The sequence below is a fragment of the Agelaius tricolor genome, unplaced genomic scaffold (genome assembly GCF_023055355.1).
Source record: "Agelaius tricolor isolate 1412-34295 unplaced genomic scaffold, bAgeTri1.0.p SCAF_4, whole genome shotgun sequence".
NCBI lineage: Eukaryota > Metazoa > Chordata > Aves > Passeriformes > Icteridae > Agelaius > Agelaius tricolor.
In genome coordinates this window covers 44617074-44633242 of record NW_027269264.1, presented here as the reverse complement: position 1 = coordinate 44633242, position 16169 = coordinate 44617074, and the positions used below count along the sequence as shown (strand labels likewise).

The following is a 16169-nucleotide window of genomic DNA, read 5'->3' as shown; positions in this document are numbered from 1 at the left end:
GATGATACTGAAGAGAAAACGATTCTATGACACATTTATGCATGACCTTATGGCAGGTATGGAAGGATGACCCCACTACACACAGACATTTTCCATCCCTTTGCAATCATCTACTTTATCATTCAGTAGGTGGTTAATGGAATTTGTCTTCATGTGTCATCTAGTACAATTTTCAGAGTGCAGCCACACGCTAACATCGATGATTAACATCTCAAATGTGATCAGTTCTACAGTAGTTTTAATCAAAAGGTAAAAAATCTCTTCTCTAAGGACTACATATGCAGTCCATTATTTAACTTGATTGAAAAACAAGTCATTTTGAAAATGAATGTGATAATTATGTTTGAGATTGACCCAACAGAGACACCAGTGAGAAGAGAGAATATGTAGAATCCAGCTGTTAACTGATTTTTGAGCTTCATTATTTCTGTTTATCAAACCCATCCACATTCAGACAAGACCTTGAGGTTTTGCTATGTGCTGATGTGTGACATGCTGGTGTGAACACAAGCTAAACTTTTACTTCTCCCAAAAGCAGAACAGAACACCACAAAAAAAGGTAACAGAAAAATTAATAGACAAAACCTGCGATTTTAAACCTTTATTATATTGATTGTTTTTGCACATAGGAAGGACTTTGATGTTTAGTTTGCAGAGTTTACAGCACAGCTATGTTTTCTACATTTTTTTCCTTTTTTCACGGACAAAAAATCAGTAAAATATAAAGTGGAGTCCAATGTGATAATATAGTAGAATCATCATCTTCTTCAGGACAAAGAGTATCAACTGTCCTTGTCTGTGATGTGCTGTCAAGCAGGGAATGATGTCAGTCCCAATAAACCTTAATCCCTGCAATGACAACTATTGCAACTACTGCTCAGAGTATACCTTACCTGTGAACCACACCTGTGCCCACAGAGAGGGAAATACTTAGGAGTGCTTTAATTTTTGCTTAACAAATGAATTTTAAAAGTGGATTCAAAGCTTGTTGCAATTATCTTGTGCGAACTCATGACATTTTCATAACAATACCAATATTTTAATACAATCTTTTGTCCTCAAGATACAAAAATTCATGTGTGACATACATATCTTGTCTCCTGTTGCTACAGCATCACTGCTGTATATGGAGAGAGCCTGTTCTCCTTTTATCCCCAATTTTCAGCACCATGTACTTTCGCTCTCTTGCATTAACACTGACACAAATAAGACACAGAACTCAAATGTACAGCACATATGACAGTCTTCAAGTACTCTTCCACACTCTTGATCAAGTGTGATCCCCAAGCTGAAGAGAAACAAATAACCTCTTGCACAGACCTTAGCTTCTTATTCCTCACAACATCCCTGTGAGGTAGGAAGAAAAACATCCCCTTTTCCAGCAACAGGAGACAAGGCAGAGAACACAGCTGTCATTCCACAAGGCAGTTAGTGGAGAACCAGAAAAGCTGGAAATCAGGAGTTCTTGGGTCCTAATTCTTTGATTCAGAAACCAAGGTGCTAAACTCCCAGACATAAACAGGTCATTAGTCTTTTTATAGCCATGTATAAACGACAACAATAGTTTCTGTGCGTGTACCAGCAAAGGAAAGTTCTATGGCAGAAGCAGTGTACACCTGATCCTGCCCTCAGACACTTCTGCACTTCATAGATGTGTAAATGTTCACTGGAATTAACTAATCAGTCCTACAACTAATGTAGCATAGGTAATTGCAATAGAGCAACATTTTCATTTATAGATTTTCTTTAAGACTCGCCCATCTATTTAAATGTTTGTGTTCTTTGGTCTTTTTGGTTTTGTGGGGTTATTTTCCTCTGGATAAGTTAACAGTAACTGCCCTTCCCTGTACAATAGTTTTTATAATTCTCCCCTAAAACCATCATCCATTTTGGGTACTCTATACAAGAGCTTTGATTGAAGATGAACAAAACACCTTCAGGGACTACATCCATTCCCTCAGAGTAGCTCTTCAGAAGGCAAAGACAGGCACCTTTTGCTGTGTACACACCACCACAAGGGTCAGAACTGTCACTGAATTGTCTTCATAGAATAGGGAAGAGGCCTGTGGTCTGCTCTATTCAAAAGTGAAACTGTTTACAGTGAGCTGAAATAGTCAGGTTTTATTATATACAGATTTTTAATCTTCAAAACCTCTGTGAGCAGAACTTGAGTCTACCTCCACAGAAGAAAAAATGGTGAAACTTAACTTATGTGGAATGAGTGAGTAACACAGGGAATACATCTAAATAGCCTAAATAGAGAAAACATGTGAAAATTATCATGCTGTGTTAAGATATCTTGGAGCACTACAATAAACGTAGTTTCAAGTCTTCGATGAAAATTACCTATCAACCAAATCACTTGTTTACATTAGTCATGAAAATTAGCACTGGTCTTTGTACAACACACTTTTTTCCCACAGGCCCAGCATCAGGTCTTGCCTATAGATTCAGGCTACACAATGGCCTACTACCCACCAGCAGCCACGAGTTCAAGTCACAGTTTAGTATTATGGGAATACTTTTGTACTGGCATAATGGTGTTTACAAAGGCATTTTGTTCATTTCTTTCTGGGATGAAGGGTAGTTTGTTAAGGTATTGACAAGAGATTATTGAAGAACTGTTTAGGGTAAATGCAACTATACAACATAATACCTCCAATTGAAACAGTTTTATTGCTGTAAAACCCATGTATGGATCAAAACCAATTTTGTAGCTGCTTCTATGAAAGAGAAGCAATTAATATTTTAGAATGGGAAAATGATGTACGAAGGCTAGTACAAGAGCTAAATATTGCACAATTTAGCTTGCCCAAGAAGTGTGTTACATTCCTTCCATTACACACATTGACTATGGTGAATCCCTTATTCACTTAGTATTAGAATGCTTTTCTATGTCGTGTGCTAAACATGCTTATTACATGCATGATAGGCATAATATCAACTTCTTGTGTATCAACATTTTACTTGTTTTTCAGTCACTTAATATGCTCCAGTCCTGATGTCACACATTATGTCAGGAATTATTTTAACTGAAGTGTTTTACATGTTCCTATTTATATAAATGACAGAAATGACAGAAACCATTATATTGGAGAGAACATTGTATTTTAGTAGATGTTGATTTCCAGTCAATTCATGCTCTGTATAACAAATACATATTGTACTGATTTGGTATGTGAGATCCAAAGCTGTCATATTATCTGTTTGCAAAAGTAACAAAATATAAAAATGATTTTGTAATTAACAGGGAAAATAAGGCCTTCATCAAAATGACTCTGAGATAATGTCTTTTCATTTTGATTGTCTCAAGATATGATGAAATTGGGTTCCAAACTCTTTAGATTTTTCTGGCCCCTTGACTGAAGTGGTGCATATTGCTTTTACCCTTAACCATCTGTATTCCCTTCAGAAGACTCTTCAAAATGTCCAAACCTTCTCTTCCCCTGTTTCTCTATGAGGCACTGAGAGGACAGACCTGACTCCAGAAACTATATTCATTTGCCTTTGACTGGGAGCTGAGGAGAAGCATTATATCTGGAGAACAAGAGCAGTTCATGTGGGAAATTGTGCAGCTACCAGTTGCCTCCATGAGGACAGACACTTTTTCATCTTCCTCCTTCATACTAGCCCCATTCTAGTTTGTATGACTGAAATATGAAGGGTCACAGTTGGACTTTGGGAGGTGTAGACCTCTCAGTACCAACAGACACACACTGTGGAAACAGCAGATATATTTAGGTCCCAATTATTTCCACTGGTTTAAACAATTTTGTTACAGACTGATGAAAAGGTTCAGGAAAAGGAATGTCCATACTCCCAATATCTCTCTACAGATACATATATTTGTTATAGACCTCTCCAGAAAAGAAAGACCCACACCTTTACAGGAGAATGGACATGGTAAGTGCTATAGTTCCAGAGCAAAAGATATCATCAAACAAAGAGGCAATCATAAGTTTTGCATGGTTTTTTTTCTAATTCTGTGTAAAAAAACCCTAGCATTTGGCAGAGAGACTACAAGGCATTTTTTTTTCTTTTTTACAACAATCATTAACATTTCACATAACATGATTCAAAACTTAGAGAATATATTCACCATTCCATTAAAGCTGGTAATGTTATGAAAGCAGAATACAATTAAACATTTAGTCAAGCCTGAGTTTAACTATCTGGAAACTACTTAGAGAGCCCTTAAAAAAAAAAAAAAAAAAAAAAAAGAAAAAAAAAAAAGTAACATTGCAAGACGGTCATCAATTTATTCCTTTTGGAAACAGGCCTTCTGGCGAATTTAGCCCAGTCTGTAATTCGCAGTTAAATCTGCCTCATTGGTATTAGTTTCGGTGAAACCTAGCAAAAAGAAGGGGAAAAAAACTCACAAAAGTTGTCATACAGGTAAGATCTAGCAGTACAACCCACCATTCACTTCCACCTGTACCTACTATGTACCACTAAAGACTTGAGGCACTGTACTTATTTAACCTGCCATATTTGCATATATTAGAGATAAACACCACCACAACTAAATTTTCTGATGCAAGAATACAAGATATGTATGGTGCTAGTATCCAGACTCGCAGCTTCATTTATTTTGAGATAGGTTATTGGTGTAAGGATGCAAGCATATTAAACTTGGGCAGATGAACCTGTACTTGCCCCCTGCAGAGTCTTCTGTGCAGTAATGTCAATCTTTTGGAAGATGCATGTGAGCAGGAGATATGCAATGAAAGGTACACATATGCAAAAACACTCTGCAAATATTGTATATGGATACATTTGATGGGATTGTTTTATGATGATATAATACCATATCAAATTTATATTTCCTATTTTTAAATGTCCTTCTTCCATTCACATTCAATTTTATTTGCTCAATGATTATATAGTTAATTCCAATTTTGCTTTTTTTTAAAAAAACCTTGCATTTTCCCATTCACAGTAATTTTTGTGTAATGACACATTTATGTATTCTATTATTTTAATTCATTTACTCACAAAATTCAATTAGTGATATTATAGGATGTACAGCAGGCCAAAAATAAAACACAGTAAGCCTAAATAGGAAGGTAGATGAGGAAAGAAGGTGTAAATAATAACAATACTTTCTATAGCAGCAGTGGTTAACATTTGCTTGAACTCTCACTCAGGTCTACACAAAATCTCTGAGGAATAGGTCTCCACAGAAGGTCCAAGCCTCTTTAATTATCTCCTGTTTCCAGCCTGATGCCCCAGGATGAAGATCAGAAATAACTCATCTGATCTTACTTTTTCAGGATGAAAAACAGTTCTGTGGGTAATCTGGCCCCTAGTTGATAAATGTGCCCCATGGAAGCATCACCTACTGCATCCTCCTGCCTCCTTAACCCATCTTTTTCAGCTAACAGTACTCAAGAAACTAACTCATGAAAGAATAATATATAAATGCCTTTTCAAACATTAATGCCTCTTTCTTTTAGAGGTACAGGGCTGTATTTTCTGTGCCACTTAGATTTCTACATGATCTTTCCTCCAGCCACCATGTATCATCATTTATAACCCTTATGAGACTAGCCACTGAGGAAAACTTAGTTCATGAAGAATGTGTTTACTGTATCAAATGCTAATGAAATGTTTTCAGTGGATAGCAACAATTCATTGATTTTTTTCCAAGTTGTGTGTGAACTAGGATAATAAATAGATGTAATATGTACAATGCATCAGCATTCCTGTATTAGTTCCAGAAATGTTTCAACATTTCAGAGTCCAAGTTGCTATGTGGCCCACTTTATTTGGGCTTATTTGTGCCAGACAGGGACAGTTCCATTCAAGTAAAGCTAAACACTGGAGGATGAAGATAGAAGCACTAAAATCTGTATTCTGCAAACAACAACAAAGGCAATTACTGTAGAGATTTCTATTTTTTCTGATGTTGTTGATTTCAGTACCATCAAGTGTTTTACATTTGATGAGCATATTCCATTAAATGTGTTGTCTGCACATCTGACGCTAACAGCTGTCATTTGTGCGTACCACTATCCACTTCAGATGGGTCTGATGTGCCATAATGTCTGCTCAGGATAAGGAAGGTGGTGAGAGCCCAGCACCACTCAGAACTGGACCCAAACACAACTTTTTCTCTAACTAAAATGGGATTAAATAAGCAGAAAAATGCCAATGAAACAAAACAGATGGTTTGTGCTTGGAAAACAAGAATTCAAGACTGAAATGTAGAAAGCATTTCAGGACTCCCTGAGTCCACTAGAGACAGTCAATCCAGTATCACTCTGTGCTAAGAGGTCAGCATTTAGTAAGGGCTAAAGGGGCTTAATGCAGACCATATTCACAGTGCACAGCTTCAGAATTGCTACTTTCTATGGTACCTCCTAAGCAACACAGTCTTAATATTATTTCACTCACAGGAAGAACACCTGATCTTGGAAGCTTCAAATACTTTGTTAATGTTGAACAGGTAGGTGTTCTGGGAGGAGTTTGCCTGTGTAGTCCAGTATGTGGCCTCTCAGCTGTAAGACACATGGGCTCTGGGGCTTGTTACAGTTCAAGTCTGTTAAATCTCTGATTTCCAACCCCAAAGTACCTTTTTCAGCTACACAAACAGCCCTATGCTTATTTCATTGAATTTCCATGAAGCAAGCACTACTTCAGGTTCTGATTCTGAATAAGGCTGAATCCTGTTAAGTTCCAAGTTATTGTTCAAAAATTTAAAACGAGCCCTTAAAAAACAAAAAGCAAAAAAAAAAGTGCCTATTTGTTAAATTAATAAAAGTTGCTTATATCTTATAACACCTATTTTTTAGTTCAGAGAAATGCAAACCACAATTCTAACATCAAATATATATTTGTATATATACGATACAAAAATCTCTACTTAATGGTTTTTGCAGCAGCGGTGATTGATCAGGGAAAAAAACCCCACAGCTTCCATGTAATAATCTACTCAATCTTGCAACAGCCTCAAAAGAAAATGTTCCTCAAAAGAAAACGTAGTTCCAGAATATAAAATCTATATCCTGTATAATTTTTAACTCAGTGGTTGAACTTGGACAGACAATTCCTTTTTAAACATACGCGAGATGTGGCAGATACTTTTTCTATACATTAGCTTTGAACATTTTGAAAAAACAAGCTTTAAGATTAAGGGGGAAAAAAAAGGTTGTGATGGGGATTTGTGATTTATCCTGATTATTTTTATAATTAAATACATCTGCAAAAGTATGTTCTGTCATGGTCTCATCAATGGTAAAAGGCAGTACAAGCCCAAACAGATTGCCTGCCAAGGTGATCTATATGTTAGGCTACAGCAGATCTTATTTAAGCATGCAAGATAAGCCAACATTTTGTCTTCACAGCACAGTAAAATCGAGGGCGAACTGTTTATTTTTTACATGATGCCAGTCAATAATGAAGATTGTTGACTCTAAATCATGTTTCCTTTGACATTTTGTTTTGCAAATGTTCTTTAGGAGATGTTTTTCCAAGTAAGTAAGCAGGCTGTGAAATGGAACTGTATAGTCAAATGTGTCTTGAATATGGCCATATAGACTATGAATTTCTCCTCTCCAAACAGGAGTAGTCTACATGGGCTAAGACAGTTACATATAAAGATATACCCATCTCTTAAAATCTCATTTCTAGTGAACTCAGAGAGACATTTGTTTTAGTTCAGATCATACATGGCATCTACTGAAAAAAAAGCTACTAGAAAAAGGGGTCAGCTCCTCATTTTCCCCTGATTAGCTCTGTTTCAAACTAGTAAAATATATGATCCTGCTTTTACTGTGGCAATACAGTATCACTAAAGCTCCTGTTACCGATATAAATAAACCCAAGATGTCTCATTCAGTGAACATAAATAATCACAAGCACAACTGTTACTCTTGCAAGAAAGCCTGAGGCAGAGTTTTGAAATGTGAAAAAAAAGGACCAAGGATGCTGCATTCTGAGTAACTGCCAAACACTATCCTCAAATTCCTATTTTCTGAAATTCAAAACTAAGCAAAGAACCTGTAGCTGTTTGCTATATATGTAATTCAGGCCATCAAGGGTCCAGTATTACACAACAGCAACCCAGTCTTGCTGTCAAAGATTTCCACAGAAGATTTGGTAAGGGTTTCAATGACAGCAGGACTGGGACACTATGACCTGGAAACATTCTTTACAGGATGGGGAGGAAAAAAAGAAAGAAAGGGCTAGTGCACTTCCATGCCACAGGTTTAATAAACAAATAATTGAGGTTTGTGTCATGCTTTCAATCTGCAGTGCTGTACGGACTGCGGGCACTTTTGTAAGGAGCCATAAGTAAATCACACCAACACCTGCACGTGCTCTGGCAGAGGTACATGCTTTGCAAACAAGCATTGCTTTGCAAGCATTTATGCAAGCTTTCAAGGTAAGTACATGTAAATGCATAAACCAAGAAGCATCTACATTTTTTATGCCCACAGCTCGTGATTTCATGCATGACTGCAGCAGCCAAACAAAGCAGACTGTGATGGAGTTTGCTTTCTGGAGAACTAGGAAATGATCCCTGTGAATTGTCCCTTCCTGATCTTAGAGAGACATCCCAGAGAACCAGACAGTGAATTGTTCCAATACCTCTCATCAACTCCTAACTTCAGGCTACACTAAAGAGTTTAAGTTTATATCACTTGTTTGAAACATTTGCAGGAAAGCACCAAGGAACAGTGGGAGGTGTTAATCTTTTCTTTGGACCTAACTGCCTTGCCCTGTCATACCTGCTGCAAAGCTTAATCTCATGGCCCAACAGTTTAATCTTATCACTTCTTTCTCTGAATTTTTTGCTTGCTTCTGCTTTCACTGCCTTGAGCATAGGCAGCTAGCCTTTACTTTGGGAAACACCACTTAATTGAATAGATATCTCTTGGTCATCTCAACCAAAAAAAAAAAACCCAGGTCTTTTCAAACAAGCAGATTGGAACAAGTAAGGAGTGTTTTCAGTGACTTCTACAAACAGAAGTCCTTTGCTGTAGTTCACATCTATTTAAAAGCTTACTAAAAATTGCACTTTCAAATTCATCATGAAGTTACTCCCCAAATTAAATCCAAAAGAACAAAGCAAAGTGACTGACTGAGATAGATAAATACATATAAAGATCATTTTTATGTTTTACTTCTGGATGCTAGCTGCTTGACAGATCAGGCCAAGAAAAAGAAGTCCTGGCATTATCAAAGTTTTAAAAAATTGATAATTTTTTTACTAGAGCAAAGTCAGAAGCTGATTGAATCATTTCATTTCCACACAGAACTGCTGTATATGGAAGGTTGCTTCCACTTTAAATTAAGAAATAATAATGACTTCCCTAAAATATGACATGGAAAGCTAGTAACGTAGCATTGTTATGTTCAGCAAAGTGATTCTGTAGCACCTTCCTGCACTCTGCAGTTGCAGGCTACGAGTCTTTAAATCCAGCATCTTTTTCTCAGATAATTAAAGGTATTTTCAGTAGTTAACAGACCTTTATTTAAAATATCTAAGGAGAAACACACACAATCATATTTAGTTATCAGAAATACTCTCTTATGAACACAGGAAATAAATGAAATTTCACAGGTTCATTGCTCAGCAAGTTTCCTTACTACCAAGAATATGCTCAAAGCCTTAATAAGAAACTCTCACACATACTAAATGCTCTGCAGTCTCTCAATAAAGTGCCATAGCCATGCTATGAAACTCTGCAAAAAGGAGTATTTTACTTCATTACTAAATATTCCTGAACTATTTTTACAGCACAATTTTTACACTCTCATATTTGCTGCCCCTGCCAAAGGAGGGTTGAATTTCCCCAAAAGACTTCACAACACAGAGGAAAAGATGCTGTATTTTGAAAATTTGAAATGCTGATGTAGGGACAGGCCAAGAAGAAACTATATTATCAACTACACATGCATTCAGTTACACTCTAGAATGCTACAGCTTTTCATTAATTACGTAGTTTTGTGTTTTCATTAAGTAAGACTTAAGAATGAATGTGAATGTCAAAAGGCAGGGGTTTTCTGGATTAATGCAGAGCTTAAGTTCAATTTGTACAAGGCAGTTCATTGATTGGCACTACTAAAACAGAGGGGAAAACTGTAGTCACTTCTGTCAAGAAGACTCACAACTCCACCTAAAGATAGCATGGAAAGTCAGCTACAGAGAGTTAGGTAAACTAGCTTATACAGTGAAAAAATAAATATTTATCCATCTTTTAGAGATGAATCAATTCCCATCTTCAAAGCAAAGAAATTTCCTTTACACTTGTCTTTTTACTCTAATTTAAACTTTATTTAACTTTTTAAACTTTACTCTAATTTAACTTTATTTCTCCATCTCTCCTGGTTTTCCTAGCTTCTGATGCTTCTGACATCATCACACTATATTAGCTCCAAATTATCTTTCATTGTAAATCCCACATGTAATCTATTCAGTCCTCACGTATAAAGAAGAAACTTACTTCAACTACAAGCCTTCAAGTGGTAAGTATTTGTGGAGAGTATTTGTTCTGACTCCAAACTGTACCAGTTTGTAAAATTACTTACTGCAAAGTCACAGCCAGTGCTTTTCTTGATATCATCTACTGTCAGTCCTTCCCAGATTTCTATGAGGGTCAATCCCTTCTTCTTGTCCACATCAAACACTGCCTATTAAGTTAAAAAAGCACATAATTTTTTTTAATTATTATTAAAAGGGAAAATGAGGATGTAAATGCAGTAACACTGAACTAAATGGTGTGCTGAAGTAGATAGCATTCCTTCAGTAACATAAGATGCTACTTTTCACTTTCATAACTGACTAATACAGGTTTCTGCTACATTTATTTGTACTGAGAAAGAGAATCTAGAATGTGTTAGAATATCTAGAAGCTAGTATGTAGTAGTTTTGTGGGGGAAAAAGTGCAACTGTTCATCACTGCAGGAAATGTGGACCATGCCTGCTGCTCCAATCTGGTGAGAATGGGAGGTTCAAAGGAAAGGGATGAGATGTTCTTTGCCGTAAGAATATGTCCACCAAGAGACCACAAAAGAAACAGGGCAGAGAATGTCTTCCCATTGTTTTATTTCATTTCATGGCCAGTAGAGAGATCATCTTTGTCTGACTATAAGTTTCTCCAACAGCTACTGCATACTCAATACAAATGCTAGAATTCTTAGAAGCTAGCAATGAAAGAAAAGATGCCCTGCAGTATTTTTAAAAGAAAGCCTGAGAGGAAGAGGCTGAAGGAGCAAAGGCTGCTCTGTCTGATGTCTTTATAAGATATGCACTCCACCTCTGAGACTTACAAGTGCATCAAATAAAAATACCTGTAAAACAACGTGCACTTTAATAGTGCCTACCAGAGGGACATGCACAGGTTGCAATCTAGTTGCCAGGGAAACCATAAGGTCTAAAGTAATTTTCCTTAAAAATAAAAGTTTAGTAGCAAATGACCAGCAAAGCTTCAACTTGAAATGAAAGTGAAGTCATAAACTTGTCACAGAAGTGTCCTGAAGCCTAGTGGTCCTTTGGGAAGGACCACTTCCCAACTGAAACTGCTTTTTATAGGACTGGAAAAAGACAGCTTCTTTAAGTCCTAAAAGAAACGCAGGGCATAAGGAACACTCCAGGATGCTAATGTGGAAACAGAATTTGCAACACTATCCAAATGTTGTTGCACATTATATCATTTCCTAATAAAGCCACAAGATCTGGTAATTGATAAATATTAGAGACATTTTGACTTGTTTATTTTCTGTTAGTCCTTGTTCCCTCTCATTTTCTTTGTACCTTACATTTGTACGTGGCCAGTTGGTAGAAGAATAATTTTAAAAAAAGAAAACTTCCATATTTTAATAAATTTTCCTTTACTTCGTGAAGAAAAATCCTTTAGATATAGCAATATACCACCATGAGAAAGCAAATTCTTCATCAGCACCTTTGATGCATTGTACTTGACATGACAGATGGCTCACAGAGGGACTACTCTAAGTCCTTAAAAATGTAAACACCAAAAATAAAATGCATGATTACAGCAAAAAACCTTAAGTCACTTATCCTTTGCTGAAAAGATCCACTAGTGTACTTTGAGCAGCAGCAGTATGAGATGCTCGTATGTACTTCCACTTATACTTTCCAGAATAAATTGCTTCACAAATGGAATCAAGTAAGGACAAAAGAACTAAAGCTCTGCTACAGCCACAGGTTTCTCTGAAACAGTATGTAGTATACATGAAAGAAGTTGCCAATTGTCCAAGCTATGTCTGCTCTGCTGGAAAAAAAAAAAAAAACAACAAACAAAACAAAAGGACAAAAACAAACTAAACAAAAACGTAACAAAAGCAAACAACAATGCACCTTTGCCTCCCAAGCTGTGATTACAGCCATATTAGAAAACTGGCATGTCACAGCAAATTTTCAGAAATATTTTGGGGGAAAACAAGGAGATGAACACTTTTCATGCCTGTCATATGTGGCATCTTTGTTCTGAAGGCATCTTAGGGTACAGTTCAGTATGCTAGATGTCAAAACTTTAAAAAGAAAAATATGAGCCCCAAGACCTCTGTATCGGAACCCCAAGGCCATCTTTTCACCTCGAGGCAACAGATATTGAAAATATTCTTCAGTTTTACTAAGCTTTGCTATTGTTATTAGGGATAGAGGAGGAAATTATTAACAAGGAGTCAAGAAAAGTACTTTACCTTTTCTGTAATGATGCGGTCAACACATTGCTTCCCAGTAAGTGGTAAACTGCATTTCTCCAGGATTTTATGGACATTTCCCTGTGTTTAACAATATACATATATCAGTTTTTTAAAAAACTCAAATATGTTCATGAAAATCACAGCCGTCGCCATTCAGTGCTATTTTAATACTCAATGTGCTCAGAACACTCTTCAAATTCACTTCAATGGCTGACTAGTAAGAATCTTACTGTACCACTGAGTGGACTCCTGAGTTTAAAAGTCCTGCACACTGCTGCTTAATAATCTGCCCTTGCTGCTACGATGAGATATGGAACAAGAGATATATGGAACCTCACTGATGTGAGAACAAAAATTAGGGAAGAACACTATGGGCAACATATTTCCCTGTCTTATCCTTTATCACAAATGGTATGTGCAGGATCAGCCACACACAGAGGAACTTCAGATCCCCAGAGTTCAAGTGCAGAGTCATGCTGTCAAAATAGTAAATCCAGTTTATTTATTCATATTGTCTCTGGGAAAGTCCTTGGGTTTTTTTTCCATTCTTCTTCTTCATTTAAAAAAAATAATAGTTAATAAAATGTCTCTTGATCATACTAAGTTAATGTAGGCTGCAAGAGCCATGAATGGATGCAAGGTAGATGGATCATTACTTTTTTGGTCAGTATTTGTGTTTTACAGAAGTAACATTAAGTGCACACTTCTCTCATTACCCCATGCTTTTAACTTTTTGTCTAATTATCAATTTTCAGTTATGCGTTTCAAAAGTCTCAGAGTATAACATGCCTCATTTAACCATTTAGAATCATCAGTTTACCTTAAGGCTTAATCAGGGGCCATCTCGCAGCCAGTTTGACTCCTGGGTGATAACACAATGAGCAATCCATATGTTTTTGAATTTATCTTTCACTATGAGGAACTATTTCTTCATTCCAGTTACCTTCAATTGATCTACTTTTATATCCTGTCCATCTTGGGAATGTCCTTGTGCAATCTGCCTAAGAGCCAAGATGAATCTGGGCTATTTGTAATATCTTCATCAACATATCAGATACACTTTTCAGCCATGTGAAATGAAGTGTCTCCTCATGGTACCTAATTGAGATTGAAAGGCATGGACTTATGGAGGTGACAGCCTGAATGGCTCCTGTGACCCTGAGAACTGATACATTTGAGCTTCTTAACACTTGAGCTGAAGATTATTGTATCACCAGCTAGCCTTAAAGATGAAATGCATTTCCTGATCTTTTCAAAGGTTAGACTCAATGATCTTGGAGGCCTTTTTCAACCTAAATGATTCTGTGACTTTTGGAATACATCCATCAGGGCACTGTAAGAAGAGCAAATTAAATGGAACTGCATGATTTTTACCATCTGAATTTATTCAGATTTATTCAGGATTTGTTCAGATAAAGGGAAAGACTATTGTGTAGATACATAAAACCTTAGGTGTTCCAATCTGCTTTAAATAAAAGATTCTGTTGTTGAAGAACAAAAATGTCCTTAGTCTTCCACAACACGTTAAAATCAGAACTTTTCACAGAAAGGTATTTTCAATTCAGTGTTCTACATTTCAGTCATGCCCAAATCAAGTGCTTAAAACCAGTCTCCATTCTGTTTTTCTGAACAGTGTAAGCAACTCATTTCACAACATGGAACAATTACCAGCCTCTACACTACTGTGTTTTGCAAAACATGTCAATGATGGTATGGGGGTAAGGACTTGACTTCTAATTCTCTCAGGCAGTACTTAGCAAATTAGACATAAATGCACAGGGATTGTTTTGGCATTAAATAACAAGCTTATATTATATTATTCTTTTCTTCATGGCTATGAAAGAAGAGGTAATTTAGAAAAAAATACATTAAGAAAAACTAATGAATTTGACAAAAGGTCCATTTGCCAAGTGTCTCTCGGTGGCCTAAGCATATAGAGCAAAAATTGAAATATCCTTCTGCAAATATGCCCTCTTGGTTCCTGATAATGCTGTAATGCACAGATTTTCTGAGGCAGAGACTGTTTCCAGGCAGTGGCATTTAATTGCCATTGATGAACTCAACCTCATAAAATAGTTTAATTCTTTCTATATAGACTTAATTCCTTGAGATTTTTGCATCATTCTGCTATCATCCACAACTTTATTAGCTGGCTGTGGAAAGTGTTTCTTCTCGTTTAAACTAATTTCAGTCAGTTATCCCTACATTGTTTATGAGGCAGTGGCAATTCTGCATCCACCTACCCCATTTCGTCATCATTTTGTGTACTTGTCTGTTACCCTTCCTCAACAGCAGTTCTTAAGCTGATGATTCTTCCACAATGCTGATTTCATGTTGTCTCATCTACCTTCTGTACATTTTGGTTTTCATTACATGTAATTTAAAATGTAATTAACTTGGGACTGAGCATATTTGTTTTTATTTTTAACATACTTCATATCAGAGTTTTAAAAGACTAAAATTCTCTGAGTATTTATTTGAGTGGTAAAACAGTGACTAGTTTCACCATCATGATTCAATGTAAATTATATTCTGCCTGTGCTGCAAGGACTCAGCCTATTTCTATGTTTAAAAACTGCAACATGTCTACTGAAAGGAAAAGGGCTATTAAACTCTTTAAAAACTTACTTTAATGTTTAACAAGTCATCACTATTACCAAAAGAAAACAACCAACCAAACTTGGAAGGGATTAGAAGGTCCTTCACAAGATCATAAATTAGACAAAACTAGCACAAGAACTACCTCTTGCAGCACCTCTTGCACATGTCCAGTGAAGGCACTGCCCATACCCCATATCTTCCACCATATTTCCATTCATCAAATCTTGACTGTTGTAGATTTACAGGAAATTTTAATGTCTGATGGTAGAGTTCTTATTTATTTGGAGAATAAAATTACAGAAACGTCCCTTTACTAAAGAGCCAGCAGACACAAGAGACTGTCTCAGTACTTGCAAACTGTTCTTTCACTCAGTAGCACACTGGGCTTTGAGCAGGATGAAGGATTGCTCCTCTGATGCAGACATTCACAGGCAGTAAGTCTGATAAAATATTGGGTGTAAAGCCATGAGTAGAAAATCAGCTCTGGAAGATGGAGTCACCCCCAACAAAAGGTTTCTGACTTTCAGAACTGGCTTCATGGGTGCTATATTTATTTGACTATTAAAAAAAAAAGGGAAGAAAAAAAGGAAGAGCGCCTGAAAACTCTAACAGCAGTTTTGATCTCTAAACACTAGATTTCTATAGGACATAATCCTCACACTTGAGCAAGCAAGAAGTATCAATATGAAGACCCCAGAAGGAGGCTAGGTAATAGGAAAAAGTGCCACTTTAAAATAAGAATAAAATAAAAATATCACATGTTGTTAATTTGGCAGTGCCTTTGCACAAAAGCTGAAGAAATGATTTATGAAAATCTGTAACTGCAGAAGTGCACACTAGGCACACCATGCACAAAAGTGGACAAAGTAGGTATACATACACCAAAATAAATA

General features: G+C 36.4%; 1 protein-coding gene across 1 annotated transcript in view; it reads right to left on the bottom strand.

Moving 5' to 3' along the window:
• Window positions 1–586: 586 nt before the first annotated feature.
• OXCT1 (3-oxoacid CoA-transferase 1) overlaps window positions 587–16169 on the bottom strand; it is an 84323-nt gene continuing 68740 nt past the window's right edge. The window contains exons 15-17 of the mRNA XM_071425496.1: window positions 12673–12753; window positions 10537–10638; window positions 587–4350 (exon numbers count right to left, since the gene is read on the bottom strand). Of these exons, the coding sequence (XP_071281597.1) occupies window positions 4315–4350; window positions 10537–10638; window positions 12673–12753 (219 nt within the window). The 3' untranslated portion in view covers window positions 587–4314. The remainder of the gene's footprint in view (window positions 4351–10536; window positions 10639–12672; window positions 12754–16169) is intronic.